General features: G+C 39.2%; 1 protein-coding gene across 1 annotated transcript; it reads left to right on the top strand.

Annotated features, from left to right (window-relative positions):
• Positions 1 to 1,108: 1,108 nt before the first annotated feature.
• hs3st2 (heparan sulfate (glucosamine) 3-O-sulfotransferase 2) lies at positions 1,109 to 24,600 on the top strand (the record flags this gene model as incomplete). The annotated part of the gene is made up of 2 exons (XM_080511697.1): positions 1,109 to 1,626; positions 23,982 to 24,600. 2 exons carry the CDS (start codon positions 1,109 to 1,111, stop codon positions 24,598 to 24,600), a joined length of 1,137 nt encoding a protein of 378 aa, XP_080367823.1.

Raw genomic sequence — 24,600 nt, 5'->3', positions numbered from 1 at the left:
CCTTGACGTCACTTTGAATATATTTGTGTTCTTCACTCTAAAGAAAAAAGGAAAAGTTATAATACTGTTGCTTTTATTATGTATCAAAATAGTTTATTTCAAGTGACAATAAACTCACTTGTGTGCCAATTAAAATGAAAAATATGTTAAAAATAATTAAACTGAACACAATCAACCATTTTTTACCATATGTAAATGCAAAAATTATCTGAACTAAACAAATATATGGCTAATGTTCTTTGAAGAATTACCTATACACTATACGCACTCCAGGATATTGAGGAACTGGAGCTAACTCAAGGTGAAGGATTCACCCTGGACAGATCTGGGTCGGATTTGAACCAAGACTCTCTTAGTATGAGGCAATCGTGCTAACCTGTCCCACTATAACATTTATTATTCACCCAGAACCATGAGGTGTATGTTGATTCATGTTTGCACTTGAAAGAAAAAAAAAAGACTATTAACCGAATGTAAGGTCACTTATCTCTTTCAAGTTGACCTCTTCTTTCCCCCGGTGCTGTACCATCAGAGGAATCTCTGGATCCGCCCCTGTGGTGAAGTATAAGGTATCCCAAAATACCCATGATGTCCCTTTAAATGATAAACGCACGTGGAATTATGATCATGTGCGTGACGTCAGAGGGTTGATCAAATATTTATACCTGCCTGGTACCCTAAGTGCACATGTCTTCATCACAAGTTCATTATGTGAGGGGGAGGTGGGCTCGGCTGCGCGAGGTGAGCAGAACCGGCACGTTACGCAGTCTTTGGAAAGACACTGAGCGACGTCTGTTTCCGGACAGTGACACGAGTAAGCAATCTCTCCAAATGACTTGCAAGAGGAACTTGTTTTGATGAGGACTGACCCAATCCTCCCAGCGGTATTCACACCCAGCTCCAAGTTTGTTCTCGCAGTTACGCAGCGTCTGAGAAGAAATGAAGGGACTTGCGCACAACTGAAACCTCCAAGAAGCCCCCTCCCCTACTCTCACATGCCAGTCGGGAAGAGTTTGGAACCTGTATCGTCGCTTGAGTCCGTCCGCAGACCGACAGAGGGAGGGAGACTCCGATGGAAAGCCATGCAGCACTTTGAACCCATGGCGACATGGCACATAGGCTCCTCTCATCTGCGAACAGATTCAGCGCCAGATTCGCCTTCATAGTCACCGTGTCGCTCTCCTGCACCTACCTGTGTTATAGTATCCTCTTCTGTCGCGGCACAGTTATGACAAACCAGGCGTACGAGGGGAAACGATGCCCGCCGAGCAAGAACGCCGGTGGCAAGAAACTTCTGGGGAAGCTGGATCAGTGCGCGTCGCTGGGAGTCCGATCCGCTGCGCAGGAGTCCGCAGCTGCCCAGCGAGGAACGAGCGAACTCCGAGAGCAAACCAAAGCCCCGCTCCTGTCTGCAGCAGGACACTGGGTTGACCTCAAGTTGAGAAATATGAGTTTTGCACAGAAGTACGGGAACAAGAAGCTCCCCAACGCGCTGATCGTCGGTGTGAAGAAAGGGGGGACCAGGGCGGTGCTGGAGTTCATCCGAATACATCCAGATGTGCGCGCACTCGGAACTGAGCCGCACTTTTTTGACAGAAACTATGACAGAGGGTTGGACTGGTACAGGTGAGGAGATATAAAACAAGCACTGCGATTGTACTTTTTTTTTTTTTTACATCATTGACTTTTGCTTTGTTGTTTCTCTGCTAAACAGTCGTTATAGTCATCTTCTACTCTATAACGCGGGACAAATGCCTCCAGGCAACCGTTTAATTAGAAACCATTGATAATTATAGCTTTCAATATTTAAAAATTCTTCTTTAGAAATGATTCAGTTTATTGCCTACTTTAAATAGGATTTCTTCTGTTGTTCATGTGACAGATGCTTTACTGTAGATGCTTAAATGTTTATTTATCCATCTTCTATACTGCTGTATCCAGTCCAGGGTCCCATATCACAGCTATCGATGGACAAAGGTAGGGTGCACCTTGCACTGGTCACCAGTTTATTTATTCATTCACTTAAACTTGTTTTCGGAGCATTTTCCCAATAAATCATTTGACAACACTATATTATTTTAACCAACACAACTGTAATAATAATTAAAGCATCTATATAAATTGATGGACTTGTAAGGCCAAAAAAAAGATATGGCTCAAAAATATCAGAATAACCTAATTGTGGACATCTGAAACAATTGTTTCTATTTATTGACCCCATCGTTCTCAGGCACTAGATAAATTGTGCAGCCTGACATTCATATAAAGTGTGGCATGACTCCACCATACTCAGTCTAAACAAAAGCAATCTGTTGGGAAGAACGCGCACATATCCCCAGTGCACATTTTTCCCAAGCCACCGGTGACACCACAATTTTGATCTCCCCTTTTCTAAAGTCATTTTTCCCCCCCTCTTTCCCTCTGTGCTGCTCACGGTTGCTCTGAGCTGAGCTGGATGACACTGAGCAGACAGCGCCATAAGGCTGATGTAGGGTGATGTGGTTCATACACACAAGAAGAAATATCACAGCCAATACCACCAGTGACACAGGCATCCCCCAGGTTGCCAACTGCCTTCAAACAGGCGACACACAGGCACAAAATGTTCTCTCGCAGTTTGTTAAAGGTAAAAGGGCTCACACCGTGCAACAAGGTTTTCACCCCTCCTCATGAAGTGCACTGCTACTTCACAAGGTTTCTAATGCAGGCGCCTCCAATTGAACCTTTAGGAAAAGGAGCTTTCAATCCATCCCCGAGTTTATGAACACGCTTCGAAAAGAAGCATGTCATTCAAATAGGATGCAGAAAGTGTAAGGTTGCTTTCAACGAAAAGCAAAATGATTACTGGCTGTTTACAGGCAGCGGGGAATATCTCTCCCTCCAGTCTACAAATGTTCTTCTTAAAAGGTGTGATGGTGTTGAGTTGCATTGCATTTGATTGTTGGAGCTGTCCACCCACGTGTACACAATGCCACCACTGTGGGGCTGCGCCACTACTTCCAACACTGGGAACAAGTGAGAAAGTCTGTCGTCGTGCTGCAATGCAGGAATGAAGAGCATAGTTTCAGCAAATTATTCTGTATCCCAGCACCTGTCCATCAAGGCTCAGATGATAGTTTCATCATATCTTCTCTTATATACAGCATATGACATGTTTGGTTTCTCGTCTTGACCTTCAGCCTGGATTTGCATTTTCAATATTAATGGTTGGTGTTAACGTTGAAATTTGTGTCCTCTTGACCTAACCAGTCCAAATGTACCCGTGCGCTGTGTTTGTTACATCTTGGTCGTAAATGACCGACACAAACATTGGTTATCCTCTTTTAAAATAATTATACTTGTGTATGTGGCTGCATTTTTAATCAGCTTGAATAAGAACAAAGCTTCTAAATGATTCAGTAATTGATTCATTTAGTTTTTTTATTTGATGAGTTTGGATGAAGAAAAGTGAGAGTTGGTTTGAATAATACTACTCCGGGAGCTCGTTTTACATGAAAAATGTCGGTAAATGAATCAATAATGCGTTCTTGATAATGAATATCACAGTGCAGTCATGCAGATACAAAATCATCCACCACAAAGATTATTAGTGTGCTGGTGTCATCGCACAAACAGCTACACATTGAGAACATGTCCTTTTTATCCTCCAACTAATGAACCAAGGGATATGATGTTACTGAATTAATATATTTGAGGAATAACTCAAACTGTCGTCTCCTGTGTTGGTGAATTGATTTCAAGGAACTTAATACTGTGAACCTTATTGGCATATATGTATGTGTATGAGCAAATCTATTCTATTTCTAGTGATCTGTGTCTAACTTTACTGGACATATTTATGATATCCTAAGACAAAAAGAAATATTTTCAATTTCAAATTCTATATTTCAGAGTCACTCCAATTTATTATTGGTTGACAGTTATACAGATAGCAATTGCTCTCTCAAACAAATCTCATTAATTTTGATTTGCTTTGTGTCATTCAATAATCCAATATTTTCACATACAAAGTAATCACAAGCTTGTAAGTCTTTTTCTGCCTCAATTTAAGCTAAATTCACTTGTATTGTAATTTTTTTAAGGGCTATTACAGACATTTTATTAAACAGCATCATCCCCTTGCTTATAATTAACAAACTTTTAAATGTTTTTTGCCTTTTTTTTCGGGTTTCAAAACATATTGCAGTCTTGCAGCGGCTTAATTTATTAAACTCTCCCCATTAGATTTTTGCTTAAAACAACAATTATTAATCAAGTAAAGGAATAGTTTGCTTTTTAGCAGCATGGGAATGTAAAGCAGGCTGTTTGTTTGTTATTATGCATGATAGTGGATACTATTTTACACCTAAAACAATTATTTCAATTGTTTGAAGTTTGAGTTGGTTTGAGTTTATTTGCAGGCACTGGATGCAGCATTCTGCTTTTTCAGTAGAAAATAAAACTTCCCAAGGCGTTTCTTTATGGTCATATGGTTTTTACTGTGTGCATTTAGCATATTATATTGATGTAAACGTAATGCTCTCGCAAACAACACTGCTCATCCCAGTACCAATTAACAGCGCGGAGCTGTAAAGCCAAATATTTCAGCAAATTCCTCAGTGTACTTTTAATATGAGCCCAGAGGATAAGTCTTTTCACTGCTGAAAGGCTTGTTTAATTTATGAAAACGCACGTGGCCAAATGTAGACAGTGTAATTTAGTCAGTTGTACGAATGTATTATTCATCAGTCTTCCTTTATTAACGAGCATCTACACAACACGGCAGAAGAGCCAAACATCAGTTAAACATCTGAATTACATCTGAAGACAGCAAAGTGGGTATGCAGTGAGGGGGAAACAGCTGTGCAGCCATTTCTCTGCTTCTTCCACACACCAGATCAGACATCGAAAGCTTCAGGCGTCCTGCCATGAGTCCATTCACTGTCTCTGCAACCTCCATCATCACAATCTATAATTCTAATACGGCTCAGCAACAGTCAGTCTCCATCGCCAAGCGCACTACTTGATCAGAGGTTTGAGGTTTATAGACTCTCTTTATCGTCACTCTAACGTTTGACAAAAAAATAAATCACAGTCCCAAGCTGATATTACTCCACATGTGGGAAATTACAAAGTTGGTATATTGCACACTTGTCAAAAGCTGACAGTTCATTATTTTTTTTAATATATACTTAAATAATACTCTGTACGCAGCAAACAAGCTAATTGAGGCAGAGGCAAAGTTATTTAACCTGACAGTCAACAGAAGATACTGTTAGTGATTTTCTGTCACTTTGTTTGGGTTGGTGGCAGCATGTCACATGAAGTGTCTTTCCATTTAATTTACCTGAAACAACTACCTCCAACAGAAAATCCATCCATGTTCTATACGGCTGAATCTGTTTTATTATCCCGGGGGGGGGACTGATCCCACAGGACTATTGGCTCACTCTAAATTGTCTGTTGGTGTGAATGGAAATAACTAACCAAACTCAACTGTAAGATTTTAGAATGGTGGAAGAAAATTAAGTACTCAAAACAATCCCATGCACGCAGAGGGAGAACATGCAAAGTCCAATCTTCTATGGTCTTGTTTCAACGACAACGTTTCAAGTGAAAACGCACCGTGTTTTCACTTGAAACATTACCAAATGCAAACATTTGGTAATTTGGTCAAACGGCAAACATAACACAATGTTTTGAATATGATGAAGCATATTGGAACAACCATCTAAAACAATCATGAAAACTACAACACCCCCCCAACCCTCCAAATCCATTGAAAACAACAGTAAAAAGAGTTTACACCTCTCCAAAAGGTCAAAGTCAGCACAGATGAAAACATATGCAGTGTTTCTATCCAACACACCATTGCGAAATACCATTAAATGTATGAACGTAAATGTGTTTATTGATTTGTGTCTTCCTTTTTTCAGTACTGTAGGTACAATACTGTATATAAACATGTATGGTAGCTGTGACTCCGTGAAAGCAAACCAATAATTGATAGAATTAACAGCACAGTGGAGTAGTGATTGGCCCTCTCAAGCTCATATTGAGAAAATCTTAGTTGGATTTTGGGATCTGTTTTATGTGGAACTGTTTGTACTGTTGATGATTCTAAAGTGAATTTTTGAGCTTAGATTGTCAGTAGGTGTGAACGTCGGTGTGATTGTGACTTCACCATGGAATGGTGGCGTGTCCTGTGGTTTCTCCACCTTACTCTATTGCCATTGACTCTAAGTTGGATAAAACAGGGTGGATATATGAAAAGATTGAATTGGGATTTCTTGGTTCCCACAGGATGAAAAACCTCTTTATATGATACGTTCAGGGATTAGACTCCAATCATCAGCTCTGACTTTACCTCCATCAGGCTCACAATATGAACCAAGATCAAAATGATCGTCTGATAATTTTCTGTTGATGAATCGATGTAATTGAGCATGAAAGTTGATTATTAACTTTCATTTAAGTAATGAGAGATTGCATTTCAGCTGCTTTCCTCTGGGCTTGCCATAATGAATCACAGTGAGCTGCATGTTGGATTTGGCTCAAGTTAATGCCGGATGCCCTTCCTGATGCAACTAGGGGGTTGAAAAGTCTTGCTCAGAACGCAGAGTGATGACACATCAATAGTGGGATCAGAATTAGCAGACCTGTGGTTACAAGCTTTTCTTTGTAACCTTGAAACAACACCTACTATCTATATACTGCATGATATTATGACATAAGGTCAGTACATGCAAAGGCTCAGGGGCAATAAGCCTCAAATGCATCTTTTTTCCCCGATAATGGGAGCAAACGAGAGTACACGGGCAGGGAAAACATGCAAACTCAATTATGATAAGTATGATGTTATTGTCCCCTTAGGCACAGTGCTAGATTTCATTGATTCACAGATAAAAACACTATCGCAGGTTAAAAACAACAAAACAAAACAAAATGACAGGCTAAAACTACCATCACAGGATGAAAATGCCACTGCAAAACAAACTCCACACATTTCTCCCCAAGATATAACTACAACCAATTTTCTTTGATCCATTTGAAACCCCTTACTTATTTCTTGCAACACATTCTCAACAAGTTATATCTGTTAAACATTCAAAACATACATGCAACACCAAATTAACTGTGCTAGGCTTCAATGCAGCGGCCAGTTGTTCTGCACAGTCTGTCTTGTTACATTAAGCGTGTGACAGGCCATTTAGGCTCAGAAGAAAAATGGTGCAGTGTTCATTACTGTGCCTCCTGAACAGAACACACACATGGCCTCATTTATTCTGTATGAGGGTGTTCTCATAACCATACAGGACCTGATGAAACGGGCATTTCTCTACCACCAATTTCCTCACACTTTTTTTCCCAATTTTTTCTCTCCCCTATTCTGCACAGAATGATAAAGATCAAACAAAAAAAAACACATTGCTACACACCATCAAAACTTAAAAGGGCATCTTAGCTCTATTGATTTCACAGGAGTCGGAGACACTTCCAGTTTCTTCTCCGAGAAGGGTTGAAGTTGTACAAGAGGCTACGAATATTCTCCAGGTCCCCATTAATTGGCTCGGGGAGGCAGGGAGCTCTGGAAACAGTATCATCAGAAAGGTTGATGAGGACAGAAAGTTAGATGGTTCTCATTTAACACAGAAAACCACACATTATAGAGCGAGGGGCGGTCAGGCTCAGCTCTGCATTATTAATGAGCTGTCTTCATTCCCATGCAGCAAAGAGACATGTAGTTGTTAACATTAATTACAAAACAACTCTTTTTGAGACATTTCCCAATTGAAACCAGCCCGAAACAGAGAAATTCTACTTTTGATTCAGTGTAAGTATACATAGAAATAATTTAATGGTGCATACACTGGAAACCAATCAAGTTACATCCCTCGTCTCATTATACAGCGAACAGTTGTGTGAACAGTGCAGGCTTGCTGGATACCTGTGATTTAAAGGTCCCATATTATGCAAAATTCACTTTATAATGGTTTTCTAACAGTAATATGTGTCCCCAGAGCCTGTGTATGAGACCCCAGTAGTGAAGAAAGTATGTTATCTCAATCACTTGCTTGCTCTACTTTTTAGTGAATCTATGCTCAAACAGGCGATTCTGAAGTTTTTCCTTTATGACCTCATGTGGGGTAAATAACCACTCCCCCTGCCAGTTTATACTCACTTTGACCCTCTCACAGGCAGATAGAAACTTAAAAAAAAAAGTCTCAAATAGAAAAAATAAAATAAATCTCAATAGAGCTCACAAGAGGGATTTTTAAAATGGCTGAAATGCAGGTTCAAAGCTGGATTTGTGGCAATACAATTTGAATATAATGTTGTTGAACCTCTGACACCTCTGACATGTGATATAAAAAAAATTTGGGGGCAAGAAAAAGAGCACTGTTGCTCAAAGCACAACGACCTGTACAGCATTTGACCCATTGAGATCTCTGGAAGCATTTACTCCATCTAGCACTATGACTAAGTGAGATGCCTCACAAGTGTTTGTGGGTACATTGCATTGGTCAGGGGTCTTAAATGGAAATTATAAGCACAGTCACGTCTCTGGCTCTGCAGGCGGAGTTGCATACCTGTTGCTTCAGGTCCTTGGGGGTCAAGCTGGTTTCATTCTTTACGTCAGTACTTCTGGCGTCTCTGCTCTAAGGTGCTTTTTTGAGGAAAGCGGATGCAATGGGGAAAACGTGCTGTACATGTTATCGAGTCTTTAAACAGTTTGGAGACACTGTTATTATTGACGACGTCATTAATGATTTTATGGATCTATGAAAGCCAACCAGCGTATTTTATATGATACATAAGCTGCTGTCAGTGTGCAACGTTAAATGACAGAATCAATGAAAACGGAAGGTAGGTTGAGTAGAATTTGATTCATGCATGTTAACATAAATAAAAAATCATCCATCGTGATACAACAACGCTGGAACTCAGAAGTAAAAAAATACGTATCACATCATGCCAAATGATGGTATTCAACCATTTGTTGAGCTTGCGCTTTCATCATCCAATCAAAACTCAGCAAATTTCATGTCATTCCCAAAGTTTATTAGATTCATGTTTTAGAGTAGGGCTCGTTGTGAAGTTAGAAGATTATAAAACATTGTACAGTGTGTCGCAGGTATAAAGCCAAATTTACATAAATGATACACGACGGCAATGCGTTGCCACAAGCCGCTTGCGCACAGCCTCTGTATGGATGCTACGTGAAATGGCAAAGAGTGCAAGGGGAGGTACGCTGACCACGAGTACTGCGATTGGTCCATTCTACTATGTCATGGCTGCACTCTAAGAAATTCCACATGCGATCAATACTTGCACTTTATTGGAGGAGCGCTGGTAAATCCAAGAGTGAACAGCACACGCCGCACAAGAGCAGTGTAAGAAATTGTGGTTGTAGTGTCGTCCACAACTCATTGCACACCTCCAATAATATGGATTATATGATTGCAGGAAGCTCGCATGTAGCTCACCTGCTACAAAAGATCAAATGTGTAGCATCGCTGTGAATCTTTGTGCCAAATTGCCCATCATGACTGCAAATACACAACTGGAAGGTAAATACTACCAAGGGTTTCACACGGTCTTTGCCCCTAAGCGTTATGGCGGTAAACTACTCTGTGGCACATGCAGCCTGGACTTGCAAGGGTGAAGGGAATTCATAGATAATACACGCAGCTCTATGTGTACTGTAGATGTAGTAGTATACTGAGGACTTTAGGGTGGCTTATCCAAACATACTTTAAAAGCCCCTGTCCTCCGTAATACTTGTGACAGAGTTTATATATTTCTTTCTCCATATAATACAAGCCGTTAGAACTGTTGCAGACCTTAATGCAGCTTTGCTGCTGGTCAGACATTGCAGATATCAGACGTCTTCCTGTCACTCGTTGTGTCTTCAAAGTATTGGAAGTATCATTAAATTTGGACTTTAGGAGTTGTTACACCAAATGGCACCATCAAAATAACTCTGGCATTTTATAGATAGTGTGATTGTGGAAATATCCGACAGTCAGCGATCCTTAGCTTACATTTAGAGATTGTCAGCTTGTTAACTTTCCCCCTTTGGCAAACTCGTAGTGTCTCTGCTGACCAGGGATCAAATCCTGTCTGAGCTTCCCCTCGCCTTTCTCCGCTTTCTGTCTACTTTTTGTATTTTCCCCACAATCTAATCAAAGAGTGAAAACTTCTAAAGATGTGCAATCCATCTGCTCTCCATTTATAAATATCCTTGACTGTCACATTGCTGCAGGCTACACTGTACACTGTAGGAAGGATCGCTTCAGGTTCTCATGTTCACGTAGATTCCCGAAATTCAAGAAACTGCCTTGAAGCCACACAAATAGGGTGGAAATTGAAGGGAAGTGTGCAAGCATGAAATTTAATCAGCCCATCACTGATTAAAACTCCCACAGTGTCATAATTTAAACCATGCTACATGAAAGCAAGGCATTCTCAAGTCTTTTCCAGGTGAGATTGAACGTGTCACCTGGAATTTCAGTCGTAAATTCATTTAGAAACTAAATAAAATGAGCAGCAATCATCATCTCGCTTGGTGCAGTTTAAGATTTCAGAGGCTTGCCCATCCGAGTGTCTTCATTTCGGTGTCCATGGATACTTTGCCTCGCCACATGTTAATGTGACAGCTCATAGCTCAGTTCAATTGAACGTGTTATTGCTCAAGGAGAGCAAGTGTCAGTCATTTCCCTCTGCAGGCCAGTCCATGAATAATTGTTATTTCAAGGAAAACAAGAGCCTTGAGTTGAAATGACAGCAGTTAAATAGGATTTTGTTCAAGGTCGGATATTATATCCCCGCTTTTTGAAACTGCCGTGGTCTTAAAATGTGCTGCAATGAAGTTGTTTAGATTGTATTATATAGCAATGATGTCAGAGAGGTGATGTTTTGCACATCTGGTTCAGTATATTAAGCCAATTTGTCTCCTATTAAATCCGAGAAGTAGATGCATGATTCTCAGGACTGAATTGTTATTCACCTCTGTTCCTTCACCTCGCTGAATTGGCCACAGGACTGCTGTAATCACCCAGACTGCTCTTTGTTAACTCTTAATAGACTTTCGAAGTGGCGGGGTTCTGACGCTGGTGATTAATGATCAGATGTCATCACGGCTGTAATACAAGTGAGTGATAGTTTAATAATAGAGCAGGTTTGCCTGGCGGAGATTGTATCTTTGCTGTCATATCACGAAAGGAGAAGATGCCATTTTTGGGAAATGCAGTGACACAGACATTATGTGAATCATGCAGCACGGGAACATTTTCTCTGAACAGGCAAAGCCAGGTAATATAAACTGTTAATGGCTTTGAACAGCAGGGAGGTCTGTGCGCACTATTGGCTTTTTAGGACATTTCAGGACAAATTAGTTGAAACATTTGCTCAAGTCAAGCAAGTAAAGTTTCCAAGCAAAATACATTAAAAAAAAACCATTTAATTTAAAAATGTACATAAACATTTAAAGCACAATATAGTTTGATTTTAGAAGGGCAAGAGCAGGAAAAAAAGAGAATAAATTACAACTCATATCATTAGCATTAGCTTAATTATCATTTGCTAATGCTATTTCAATAGCAATCAGCACATGGATAACCCCCCCCCCCCCCCTCACCCCCCCACCCCAGGACAAATAACAGTCAGTTCCTAAAAAAACAAAAAACATAATTGAGTTAATTTCTTCTTTGTAATTTCGCACTCTTCAGTTCAGGCCAGATTGGATTACGTGGTGTTTGACAACTATCATATAAACAGTAGTTGTAATTGTGCAAACAAATGAATCACAAATACCAACTTAAATAATAAGTAACTGCAGAGTGTAGACGCGTTACCTTTTCTCCATTCAGTGAAGACTTGGTTTTCATTGTGCTATTGATTACTTTCTGTGTAGAGTTTGCATGTTTGCTTATTAATATTATTCACAGTACTTGGCCCTAAAAAGCACAATAACATTGATTATTTCTTTTTAAATTATAACTCTATGGCAGAAGATGGAACTTTTTAAAAACATTCTGTCTCCATGGAAACAAAGGGAAAGGTAACTTTGCAGAAATGCTGCGACTGTGCATTTTCTCCTGCCTTTCACATATTGTCACATGGATGGATGGCTGGATGGAAAGCAGATGTTGAAAGTAATACTGTTGTGTCCAAGTGAAAAATACATGAGTCCTGATTTACTAAGATCCTGCAGAAAGCATGCTTCGTTGCACACTCACAGATATAGATTGGACTTTCATATTGCGTGACTGTAAAGGGTACTAAGACTGTAGAGTAACATCACTAACACACAGGAGTATTAAAATTATTGAAAAAAGGCTTTGCGTACAATAGATCTACATTTTGAAAATGCTTCATTTCAGCTGCTATGGAATGACTGAATTGTCAATTGGACATGTTTTGGAGGAAGCGATTCAATATATTGAATCTTACAACAAATACATATGAATTTGATTAAAAATTTTATATGACTGTCATATATATATATATATTACAAAGCTAAAAATGTTCTTTCCATTTTTATACATGCAAACCATTAGTAGATCAACACTGAAGTGTCTATGAGAAACTTCACTACTGAAAAAGTCTATTGGTCATTATATAGCCTGATATTTGGATAAAGTAATCATACTAACACAAATCTGCCATTTCATGCATTTTTCACAGTTCTGCTACATGAGCTTGAAACTGCATTGTTCACTTTTGTTGAACACTGGAGCTTCGTTTTTTTCAATTACCAAGAACTTTCACCATCATTATATTGCCTGCTGCTTACTGTGATAACACATTGGCAACGAGAACCCAGGAGACTTTTTCTTATAATTTATTGTGTGGCCGTTTTTGTTGGTAAATTACTCCTGAGACTAGCACAGCGTGTATTGGATACTTTGATTCAGGCCTCTCTGTGGTCAGCCACTGAGCCTGCATATTGTTTAATGGCCAGGGTTCATTATTAGTCCTTGCAATGACAAACATTTGTTGTCCTTCGGGAAGTAAAGGCCATTCTCTAAATCTCTTCTTCCTCCTTTTCACACAGGCAGATACACCTCATACTGTGATTTATGGTTTCTAAGTTAAATCCTTAAAAGATCAGGGTTTGTATGAAATTCTCTCACTGCTCAAACTGACGATAAATAAAAAGTAATGGGGATCTGCTTTCATATACTTTCATATTGACGACACACAGTTGATATCGATAGCATAGTGTTGCTTTTAGAAATATGCATGTCAAATATTACCATGTGTGAAACGTTCCTACATAAAATCAGTGAAGTGAAACCCTGTTTTACATTGCTTAACGTCCGCTGTGATACGAAATGCATTAATGGGCATCCATTAATATCCCACAAACATGGAAAAATGCATCACTTTAATAGAGCAAAACTACACAGCACAGCAATCTTGTGATGAAACGAGCAGCCGCCCCACTCAGTTAGCTTTAATTTACAATACAGCAAAACAAAGGTTCAGAGTTGAGTCTACAAAGCGAGATAACTGTCCAACAGCAGTTTGATATATGTTCTTTCCGGAAGAAAAAAAAAAAAAAAAAATACAATTTACACAGAGGCCCACTGCAGGAGTTACAAGAGCTCCAAGAAATCAAACCAAATCTAAGTGCACTGTTTTCCTGAAACTGAGTGCAAAGAGCAAACCCTGAGCAAAATGACACCCCGGTGTGACCAACAGACAGGTGCAATTTTCGTTGCTGTCATGCACCTTTTTCCCCAAGTGAAGTGGGAACAATCCAAGCCAAAATAATATTGCAATAATGCAGTTTGTCTTGCACTTAGAAGAGAAAATTGCTTTCTGACTATGTTCAAATAGGAGGCCCAGTGATCGTTGAGAAAAAGTGTGTGGAAGTGGGCATCAAGACATCAGTCAAGATTGGCATGATACACACTCCCAGTGGATTTTCTCAAGAATGCTAACCACAATCGTTTGTTAAAAATTGCACAACGGATGCTCTGAAGTTGTATCACATTTTGCTATGGTCACTTTAATGCATTTCTTGAGCTTTAGCCGATGTTGGCCTGACTCTACAATGTAGGAAATTGTATTTGTAGCCTTTGTGTATTTTCAGAACTTTTTTTTTTACTTTAACTTTGCTAGTTTGTTGCTGCTTCTTCGTATCATTCATTCATGAATGTCTCTCTTTCGATAACAGGTGTTTTGAAAGTTCTGCATGATTTGCTAAATAGTGCTTCCCCTTGTAAATTTCAAGTGAAAATGGATCGTATTTGTGTTTTCAATTCAGAAAAGTTTTTCTTTTCTATAGCAACGGCACAAATGTTGAAATCACTGTAATTAGCATATCGGGCCACGAGTGGGTGCTGTTGTTTGTTTTAGTAATAAAACCACACACACACATGCAGACAATGATAGGCTATAAACATTAACAATAGGTTAAACGACCAAGTTGGATTGTTCTTACAGGTGACTCTCAACTACAAAACTTCCAAGTCCCCGGGTGGAAATTGACTGGGAGTCATGACACCCTGGAGGGTGGAGCATTTTCAAAAATCTGCATTTTCAGTTACTCTGCGTGCCATTGTTGTGTAAACGGACACACAAATACAACAAAAGTGTTGCGTTTTCACTAGAAACTATTGTTTATTGTTGTCTGTGCTCATCATGTGTGTGTGATTTCATTCTAAAAAAACAAACAAAACAACAGCACCCACTAGTGGTCCAACTTCAAAATTACATCTGTTCACCATTTCATCTGCTTCTGTGAAAACTGACATCGCCTGTTGCTGTGCAAATGTGAAGCATTCCTGAAATGAAAATGGAAAAACTCTGCATTTTAAGCTGAGCCTGAATGAGTGAGTCACTCATCAGACTGACCCACACAGTTCGCTGATGTGGCGCAGCAGCGCAATAGAATTTTGCCAAGAAACATGCAAAAGTTATTGTTTTCATTTCAGAAAATGACAATCATAGGAGATTTGATTTTAAGCATATGTTTTAAGTAGATCAGTTGTTGGTGTAAAAATTCACAAATACAGAATTTAAAAGGTTGTGTAAAAAATACACATATACAAAAAAACTTTATGGAAAGAAAATGTAAACTGGATCAAGTGTTTCTGAGACTGTAAACTAGCAGTGCTTGAGCTTTTGTTTGCTCGTTTTGTTGTTCTATAATCACTGTGTGAAAGGTGTAGGCTTCTGTAAAATATCCTTTTTTTTTTTAAATATTATTCTCAAGTAAGTGGCAGCTAAATATATATATATATATATATATATATATATATATATATATATATATATATATATATATATATATATATATATATAAAGTTGTTCCCTCCCAATCATGAATGTGTATATAATTTAGGGTACAATTTTTGCTTTCATGAAAGGAACAAAAACGAATGAACGGATGAATGAATTAACTAATTTTGAATACAAACAGGCTTCTTTCATTTTTTGGACCGAGCTTCATTTATAGGCTGAAAACTGTACAGAGAGCCTGTCTAGAGGGGACTCGATGCAACTGTCTGTTTTTAAGTTCAAACCAAAGTGAAATGACAGTAATAAATTCTGAGTTCATTGATTGTTCTCAAGGAGATGATTCAAAGTTGACCTTTACTCGTTCTGATGGTCTGCATTCCTGATGAACCCGCATTGCTCTTTAGAAGTTGAAGTTGTTCAACAAGACACACCTGTCTGTGACGAGCCGAGAGCGCAGTCCTCCGTTTCTCTGTATTTTCTCGGCTTCGCTTGGGCGTGATGCAGCACTTTTCACTTCTGTGCTGTTAAAGGATAACATACATATACAATGTGTCACAGGAAGGCTGGACTGCAGTGTAACGCAATGGCATCTGCAGAAATGGCATCTGTTTCTTTGCGTTCGGGTCTTTATTGACCAGAACAAACTTCATCGTTACAATCTATCTATCTATCTATCTATCTATCTATCTATCTATCTATCTATCTATCTATCTATCTATCTATCTATCTATCTATCTCGTACTGCATAGCTATAATCACACTACAACTGTGCTGTCATCGAATTTAATAATTTGACCAATTTTGAAATGACTCTGGCACAGGTGGCTGTATAAAGCTTAGAGGAACAGGAGCCACGCTGACATCATGTCAATATGTGATTACGAATCAAAAGTGGCCAAACCCTCTTTTTCACTGGCTTCCTGTGAGCATCTTCAGTTCAGATTGATTGAGGCTCTGTTTGCAGCGCAAGGTTTTCAAGTGAAAACGGACAACTTTTGTTCCGTTTTGAGTGTTTTACATGACAAAAGAGAAACTGAAAACAACATTTTGAAAACGCTTCGACTCGGTCGCCGTTAAATGGGGGAAAACACAACTTTTTGAAACGCTGCTCCTGGAACTTGGTAGTTTTAGTTCTGTCCGAACGAACGTCTGTGCACTCGCCATTGCTAATGTTTATAGCATATAGTTCTTCCGTGTGTGTGGTTTCATTACAAAAGCTCAACTACATTTCAGAAATTATATTCTAAACCAACTTCGCTTTGAAAACATTCAGTTTAAACATGGAACTTTTCTCAAACATATTATGCGTTTCACTTGAAACATTGTGTAAATAGATAATCATGTATATGAACAGACAAATGTGATGGTTTTGTTTATATTTGTCATTTGTCAACAAATGGAGACTTTGATTTAATCATAATAATAAAACTGATACAAGAAGGCAAATCAATGCATTTTGTTAAGTTTTTGGGGGGTCATGGGGTCTTTTTTTTTTTTTCTCCAAAAACCTCATCTTTTATTTTGACCAATACAGTATTTCCTTTTTTGTTTTTGTTTTTGGTTTTGGTTTTTTTTCCCGAAAAAGTGAGAAAGACTTTTTTTAGTATTACTGAATGGAAAGCGTAAAACCATAAGTGTAACAGCAGGTGGAGAGCAAATATAAAATCATACCATATGTCAGAATTATATCGTTTAAGAAGCAAATAAAATGTTATGATAAAAGTTTAAGATAAGAAGTTTAGAAATCTGTGATGCTTTTTATTCCCTGTAGAACCCAAAAGCCACTTTTTTTTAATTTAAAATAAAAAAAAAAATCCAGCAAACAATACTACTTCACAATGAACAAAGTTGCATTTTACACTAGATGCAAATGTTTTTGTCCATTTTTGTCTTTAAAAACTCACTGAAAAAAAGCAGCTTCCCCTCTCATAGCTCATGACAGCCCTCTTTAATAATATAGACAACTTAATTTTCTCCATGCTTGACACTTTACATCACATGCAATACAACTTAGCAGTGTCTGTGATAAATTCTGCCATACCTAATGTTTTCTGTGCAATTACAGTATCAGGCGTAATGTTGAAGCAACCGTAATGAATGAGCTTTTAGCCCCGTTCTCCTGAAACGGGTCTCATTTACAGTGTTGGGCAGATCTTCCACACCTGAGTTCCTTTTCCCAGCGTGATTAAAATGTCACAGTCAAGCCTGTAATTCATCTTGACTTAAAGTTTGACCAAGAATCGTGCAGAAGATTGTAAATTACCCCAAAGAATTTGCTGTTGATTCAGAGTGAGAAGGTGGTAATCAATCAAGGCACTTCACTCCACTCAAATGTCACTTAATCGCGGTGTGTGTTTCTGTTCGTGAAAAGCAAGATGTTCACATTTAAGATTCATTTAAAGTTTCTGTCTAACTTCCAAAAACAGTTACTCCCCTCGAAGCTACTCCATTGGAACGGTGTCGATTTTGTAATTGCAAATAATTATTATCCACAAAGGACTGAACAGCTTTTGGTGAACGCACGCCAAAATCTGCTGCTGTAAAAGCCCTCAGTTTTATCTTTTCATTTCAGATGCTGTGTGCAGTGATGATTGTGTCTTGGGGGCATGATATGAAAAAAAAAATCCTTAAAAAAGAAAATGTCTGATGGTTGGTAGAGACACCTGCCTCAGGTATCACATGTTCGCCTCCTGGCCTGATTCCTGCCATCACAATGACAAACAGACACACAAATGAGGCAGCAGCTGCCATGTCTTCCAGTGAGCTGCATGATTTATTTTGGAAAATATATATTTTCACACTTTGTTCGGCCATAAAAAGATGCGCTGAACCATTAAAAGTTACTATGTATCCATTTGAAATCAGCCGTACCAGAGCCAGCGCACACAAAGATGCCAATTTTATGATAACCAGACAAATGAACCTCAACGTGAGCCCCGACTACAAAATGCTGGATCAAATAAATAAATAAATAAATAAATGGGAGATATCACAGGCGCAACCCCCCAGTGTTCCTCATTAACATCACTCCAAGACATTCAACTTGGAACATATTGGTCTCAGCTGCTCCCACTGACATGAAAGTGTCCTTTATAGGAGGCGGGGGTTTGAATGTGAAGAAAAAAAATACAGACTAACTTTCTTTGATCGTCTTGCTTTCTTCTCCTTGGCTGCAGTTACAGCTAGTTAAACAATTCCTCCAATCAATGAGTGAAACAACAGATCTCAGATACAGGTATTGCTTCAAAGAGCAAGATATTAAGAGTCGTGATGCAAAGCAAGAGGAATCACCCAAAAGTATTTGTGTTATCACCTCGTCTGGTGCTGATGCAATAGTCACTTTATCTGATTTGTACCAGCTTTGTTTGAGCTTTTATTCTGGAACTCCACTCAGAAAAAGATAATAGAGCATTTTTAGACAATTTATACAACAGAGATAGTAAAGATACTGAAGATACTTCACCGGCAAAACATGTCAAGTAAATGCATCTTAAAATCTAAGTAGCAACACATTGAAGCGGTTCACCCAGAACAAGCACTAACATTTGTTTGGAGGCAAAATTTTATTGATTTATTGATTTTTTTCAAAAGAAATGATCCATCTTAGCAGCAGATGCATTAAGTTACATTTGTAGTCAAATGTGTTTAATATGAAAGCAAAGATATGTCTCTGCAACAGAAGCACTTTTACCGTTTAATGTGGTGTTGATTCTATTTGTCACTGTTATTGCAAACATTTTCACCTAAATGTGAAGTTGTAAAGGTTTTCGTTTTAATTATTGTGGCAGAGAAGTGATTAAGCCCCTGATGGGATTCAGGTGTGCTTCCTCACCTCTCTGCCCATAAAGGAGGAGCTGCCACACACACACGGGTGTGACTGGTGGGAGTAGACAGAGAGACAGAGAAACAGGCAAACAGGCAGTGGTGTCTGGGGGGGGTGGGTGTGAGTTTTGAGTTTGGTTTGTTGATTTACTTTAATCAAAGAATTATGGACTTTGGACAATCTGTCTCTGCTCCTCAGTGGGGGAACCCAACTGCCACAATGATGTATTGGATCATTTGTATATTTGATTTTGTGTCGTTTCATTTAAACACCTCCCGGTTTTCTCTTTCATCACAAAAGACACCCTACATGTGTATGTCTATCTTGGAATGACTACAATTATTTTGCGTTTCTTGTTCTAGTCTGTCAATATTTATGTAGTTTAATTAATCAGTCAAGCAAAGCATGTGGCATTTTAATTGACTTCATCTCTGTTCTGGCCCCAATACCCTTAAAGTGGTATGAGATTCATATTTTATCCAAGCAATTTCTTCAGACTTTAAACGGCAGTCTTTTAGTTGGAAAATATAAAGTGTTCCATCTGTAAGAGATTCACAAGGACTCGACAGACACTTCTGGTGGTGGCCTCACTTCTTTGTTGTGTTTTTTCAGATGGAGAGGGTCACAGGGAATTGCCACTCACCAGAATAATGTTTCTCCCCCCTATAGAAATAGGGTTGAAGTGCCAACAAAAAATATTTCAAGTTGAAGTGCGAGCTTTTTGCCTCTCCTTTTATTCACGTGACACTTATCTCATTCAGCTCGACACTCCTTTGAACAGTTTTCAGAGGAACGGTTATGTGTGTTGTAGATTCAGCTCCATTCAGTAATGTCAAAATAAAGGCCCCATTTACACGACGTTTTCATCTGTAAATGTAAAACTAATGTGTTTTGAGTGTATGTTTACATAAAGATGGAAATTGGACTTTTAGAAAACATCTCGCATGGTGAAACTTTTTGAAAATGATCCATCCTTTAAAGAACATTTCAACTCCGTCTCCCTGGCTACATGGGAAACCGCAACTTTTCTGAAACACGGCACATGCACACCATGGCCATAGTAAATATTTCTTCTTCACATGTGAGTGGATGGACAATAACAATGTTTGCCTGCAGAGTTATGACTCCATATTCTCCTGGAACCTGGTAGTTTTAACAGTTGAGTCACTGAAGTAACAGTTGTCTCATGTTTGCAGACATATGCAGTATCGCTTTTGTAATTTTCCAAATGATTTTGGTCAAATTAATTGAGTATTTACAATAAAAACAAATACAAGTAGTGGGTTGTGTGGCTATTTTTAACTCCAGGTTCAGCAACTTCTTCTTGTCCAGTAACTGTGTTTGGAGGAATGGTTTTTGGCCTGGAGTGTGTTATTTGATGAAAGGCCAGTCTGATACAATCACTCCACAAGCGCATGCAGTCTCTGTTTGGTGACGGTGGTACTCGTTTTTCTGCAGGGAGAGGTTGGATCCTTTTTAAATCTTAACATTTTACTCAGCCCTTTACAGTTTGTGCTTGCCTCCTCATATCTCAGGAAAGTCAGACATCTCTGAGATGCAAGTCACACACATTTTTATTGCAAATGTGCGGTGCATGCATTAACGCCTTTGGAAAAAAAAAAAGAAAAAAAAAGGTGCTAATACCACCCAATGTAAGTGGGATTTTATGGAAAACTGAGTGTTGCATGTGTGTTGATGTAGCATTTGAAAAGGCTAGCTTTAGTTTCAGACTCAATTCCATTCAACTTTGTTTATATAGTGCCACATACAACAGTCATTTGTAGGTGCTTTTAAAAGAAAGAAACCCAACAAATTGAGACCTAAACAGTTGTGCCGAATTATTGGAGTTTGTTATGTTGGTAAAATTAAGTAATTATTCAACAATTATTACTTATTCCCATCCACTTTCTCAATCTGTTCATTGAAGAACCAGCTGATAACGAGTGAAGGCCAGTCTACACCACTAACAGGTCTCCTGATTTGAGGGTGTACTTCATATTCAACCTAATCTGACCAGAGATCTGAAAATCCTCGTTGATAAATAAGTAGATTGAACATGGCTGGCTGGATGTACATTATAGCACCTCCTCAACAACTGTAACTGAACTCAAGCTAAGTTTCCAGACATTCAACTTCGTCTTTTAGCCAGACACCCTGTAGTTTCATTGTCTTTGTATACAAACAACCAACGGCAGTGGAAAAACTCCTGCGTCGAATACCTTCATAATTCATCGGTTTTACCTTTTTCAAGACTCCCACGACCCCCTACTGTGCGGTGTGTGTAAACATACTGTCTACGGAGATGTGAACTCTCGTAGCTGTTTGTATTGTTTTACCCAGAATCCTCTGTGACCTTTCACTGCCGGTGTGTTAACGTTGTCAGTTGCGCTTTGTATTAAGACATGCACAAGATGCTTTTCTGATCCACGCAACCATCGCTGCAGTCGGTGCTAGAAACCTACCTCATAACACCAAGTCTCCTCAGCAGACAGCCAAGGATCTCTTTAGATTCTGCACTTCCTGGAAAATGCCTGCAAGTTTTTTGTTTTTTGTTTTTTTCTTGGTGTGTAGCAAAGCTGTATGCTTGAAAAGGTGCTGTTCTCATAAAAGATTAATAGTTCCTTGGTGGCCCCGAGGCACGCAAGCCAACAACTCAAGATTCATAAATAAAGCTAAATGGATCAATATTTCTAAGACTTTGCAGGTAACCTATGGCTAGCTCTGCCTTGAGAAAGAAAGCTCTGTGAAAGGTTAGGTTTTAATCGAAGCCTTCCTCCAGTAATAATAAAGAAAGTGTGGTATTTATCATCAGAACTGTGTGGCAACAAACCTGCAATGCAGGAGCTGATTCATATGCTGTGAATATAGCTATAGAAATAGAGGCACTGTATCATCTGTTATCGTGAATGTAAAAGAACAATTTATAAGAACTATGCGCGAATTGTTTTCTCAAAACTGCCAAGATATTGTGCTGACAGTAGAGCATGGCCTCTTTTTCTGTCCGGGGAAACGCAGAGCTGTGGATGTGTAAAGTGTGGCTGATCTCTGTATTCTGAATGAGGCATTCATTGTCTCAACAGCCAACAACAGCCGGTTATTAATCAACTTTTATTGAACCAAAGTGTCAAAGCAGAATGACGTATTGCACCGGGAAGGAAAACTCGCATGACAAATATGACAAATACAATCATTTGCCTGTGGTTTGCAAAGCCATTATCTTGGCAGCATGATGATGATAATTATGATGCATGCTTTGGTTGTACAAGCTGTCCTATCACCATTAAATATCCAACAAATACTCACATGATGTGTTTATCCTGAGTGTTCATCTCAACCTACCAATGCAGAAAAAAGAAATACAGGACTTTATTGTACTGTTATGGCTTCCTTTATAAAATCTTTGTATTTGTCAAATCTGGTGGTAGCTAAGGAAACAGCTGGTAGACCTAGTTGTCCTCCAGTCTCGTGATCAGTGATCCGACTCCTCATCTTGCCCAAAGTCACCACTGGTATCATTTCATTGGTAAATGGTGAATGGACTACTTCTCTATATAGCGGACATGCAATAGCTAATGTGAGCACTGTACCACACTGTTGTGGTGAAAAAGGAACTGGGCTGTAAATTAAAGCTCTCTGTTTATCAGTCTACAAGCGAACAAAATTAGTTTTTATTCTGTCAGGTGTCAGCCGAGTGAGGAGACTCAAAGTTCAGCTGCTACTCCTCCACATTGAGAGGAGCCAGTGGACGTGGTTCAGGCATCTGAATTGGACAATAACAACAATGGTGGGCTCCCGAGTGCCATGACTTCCAGCTCATATTCTCCTGGGACTTGGTAGTTTTGTAGTTGAGTCACCCGGAGTAGCAATCCAAATTTGTCATCTGTCTGTGCATTTGCAATTGTATTTAATTTGCACAAACAATAGTATCGACTAGTGGTTGACCATGAAAACTATATCATTTTCAGTGTTTTTGCCATTTCTGTGTAAACTGACATCGTTTTCAAAATGTTGCTGTGTAATTGCTGAACATTTCTGAAATGAAAACACAAAAACGATGCATTTTCATTTGAAATATTGTGGTGTAAAAGGGGCCTTGGATATGTAGCTAGAACAGGATGGGGGGGACCAAACCACCAAAGTGGGGGGGGGGGGGGGGGGACATCTTGGGCTTAGATGGCAGCTTTTTGAAAATGATTGCCATACACACAGAAATGGCATTTTTCATGCATTTTCACTAGTGGATGCTGTGCTTATGTGAGAAAGCCTCGCGAATGCAAACGGAGAAAAGGACGCTGTAAACATCCAAACGCCTTTAAAGTGGCTTTCGTCCTCTTATAGGGCCACTCAGTGTCTGTGGAGGAAAGAGGTGTGATCCAGGTGATAGTGTAGTGAATATGCACTTAATTAGAAGAGAAATATTTAATAGTGGGGAAAAATATCAGCTGCATCTTTTAATTGTTGTTATAAATGTTATTATCAATGGACTTGTGCGTGTGCAGAACTATTTACAATACTGTGCAGTGCTTAATTTCAGTAAAGCATTGGTCTTGGTTGTGACAATTACAGTTAAGAATGATTGATGAGTGTGGAATTTTAGTTTAAGTACAATTTTCTTTTTTGTCATATTTTTGATTAAATAGCTTCTATAAGAGAATTTATATTGCTGAATGAGATTTTTGAATTGAAGCACTTCAAGAATGGTTTGTTGTTTACAGTTTAAAAAGGTTTTCTACTCTTGAACTTTGAAGGGAAATTTTTTTTTTTTTTTGTCACCCAGACAGGCTATATATTTCACTTCTTAAAGTTTAGATGTGTTTTTATTTTGTCATCCATGCCACAGAAATTCTGTGTAAATGTTATTGGACAGAAAAACAACTTCTGCTGACTCATTCATGTTATTTTATCCTTTTTGTTCCCTCCCAAGGGGCCTGATGCCACGAACACTAGACAGCCAGATCACACTGGAGAAGACTCCCAGCTACTTCGTCACTCGAGAGGCGCCCAGACGCATTGCCAGCATGTCCCACGAGACCAAACTGATTGTTGTGGTACGTAACCCAGTCACAAGAGCCATCTCCGACTACACGCAGACTCTCTCCAAGAAGCCCGACATCCCAACCTTTGAAGAGCTGGCCTTTAAGAACAGGAGTGTGGGTCTGGTCGACACGTCGTGGAATGCAATCCGGATTGGGATGTATATTCTGCACCTGGAAAACTGGCTGCAGTACTTTCGCCCGTCACAGATGCACTTTGTGAGCGGAGAGCGGCTTATCACAGATCCGGCGGGGGAGATGGGCCGCGTTCAGGACTTCTTGGGACTGAAACGAATAATCACAGACAAGCACTTCTACTTCAATCGAACCAAAGGCTTCCCCTGCCTGAAGAAACCGGAGAGCAGCAGCCAGCCACGATGCCTCGGTAAATCCAAGGGCAGGACTCATGTACAGATCGAACAGGAAGTCATAGAGCAGCTGCAGGAGTTTTATAGGCCATTTAATGTCAAATTCTATGAGACTGTGGGACAAGACTTCAAGTGGGACTGA

The sequence above is a fragment of the Blennius ocellaris genome, assembly GCF_963422515.1.
Source record: "Blennius ocellaris genome assembly, chromosome: 16".
Classification (NCBI taxonomy): domain Eukaryota; kingdom Metazoa; phylum Chordata; class Actinopteri; order Blenniiformes; family Blenniidae; genus Blennius; species Blennius ocellaris.
The sequence above is the reverse complement of the archived record's forward strand: the minus strand, read 5'-3'. Positions and strand labels throughout refer to the sequence as shown.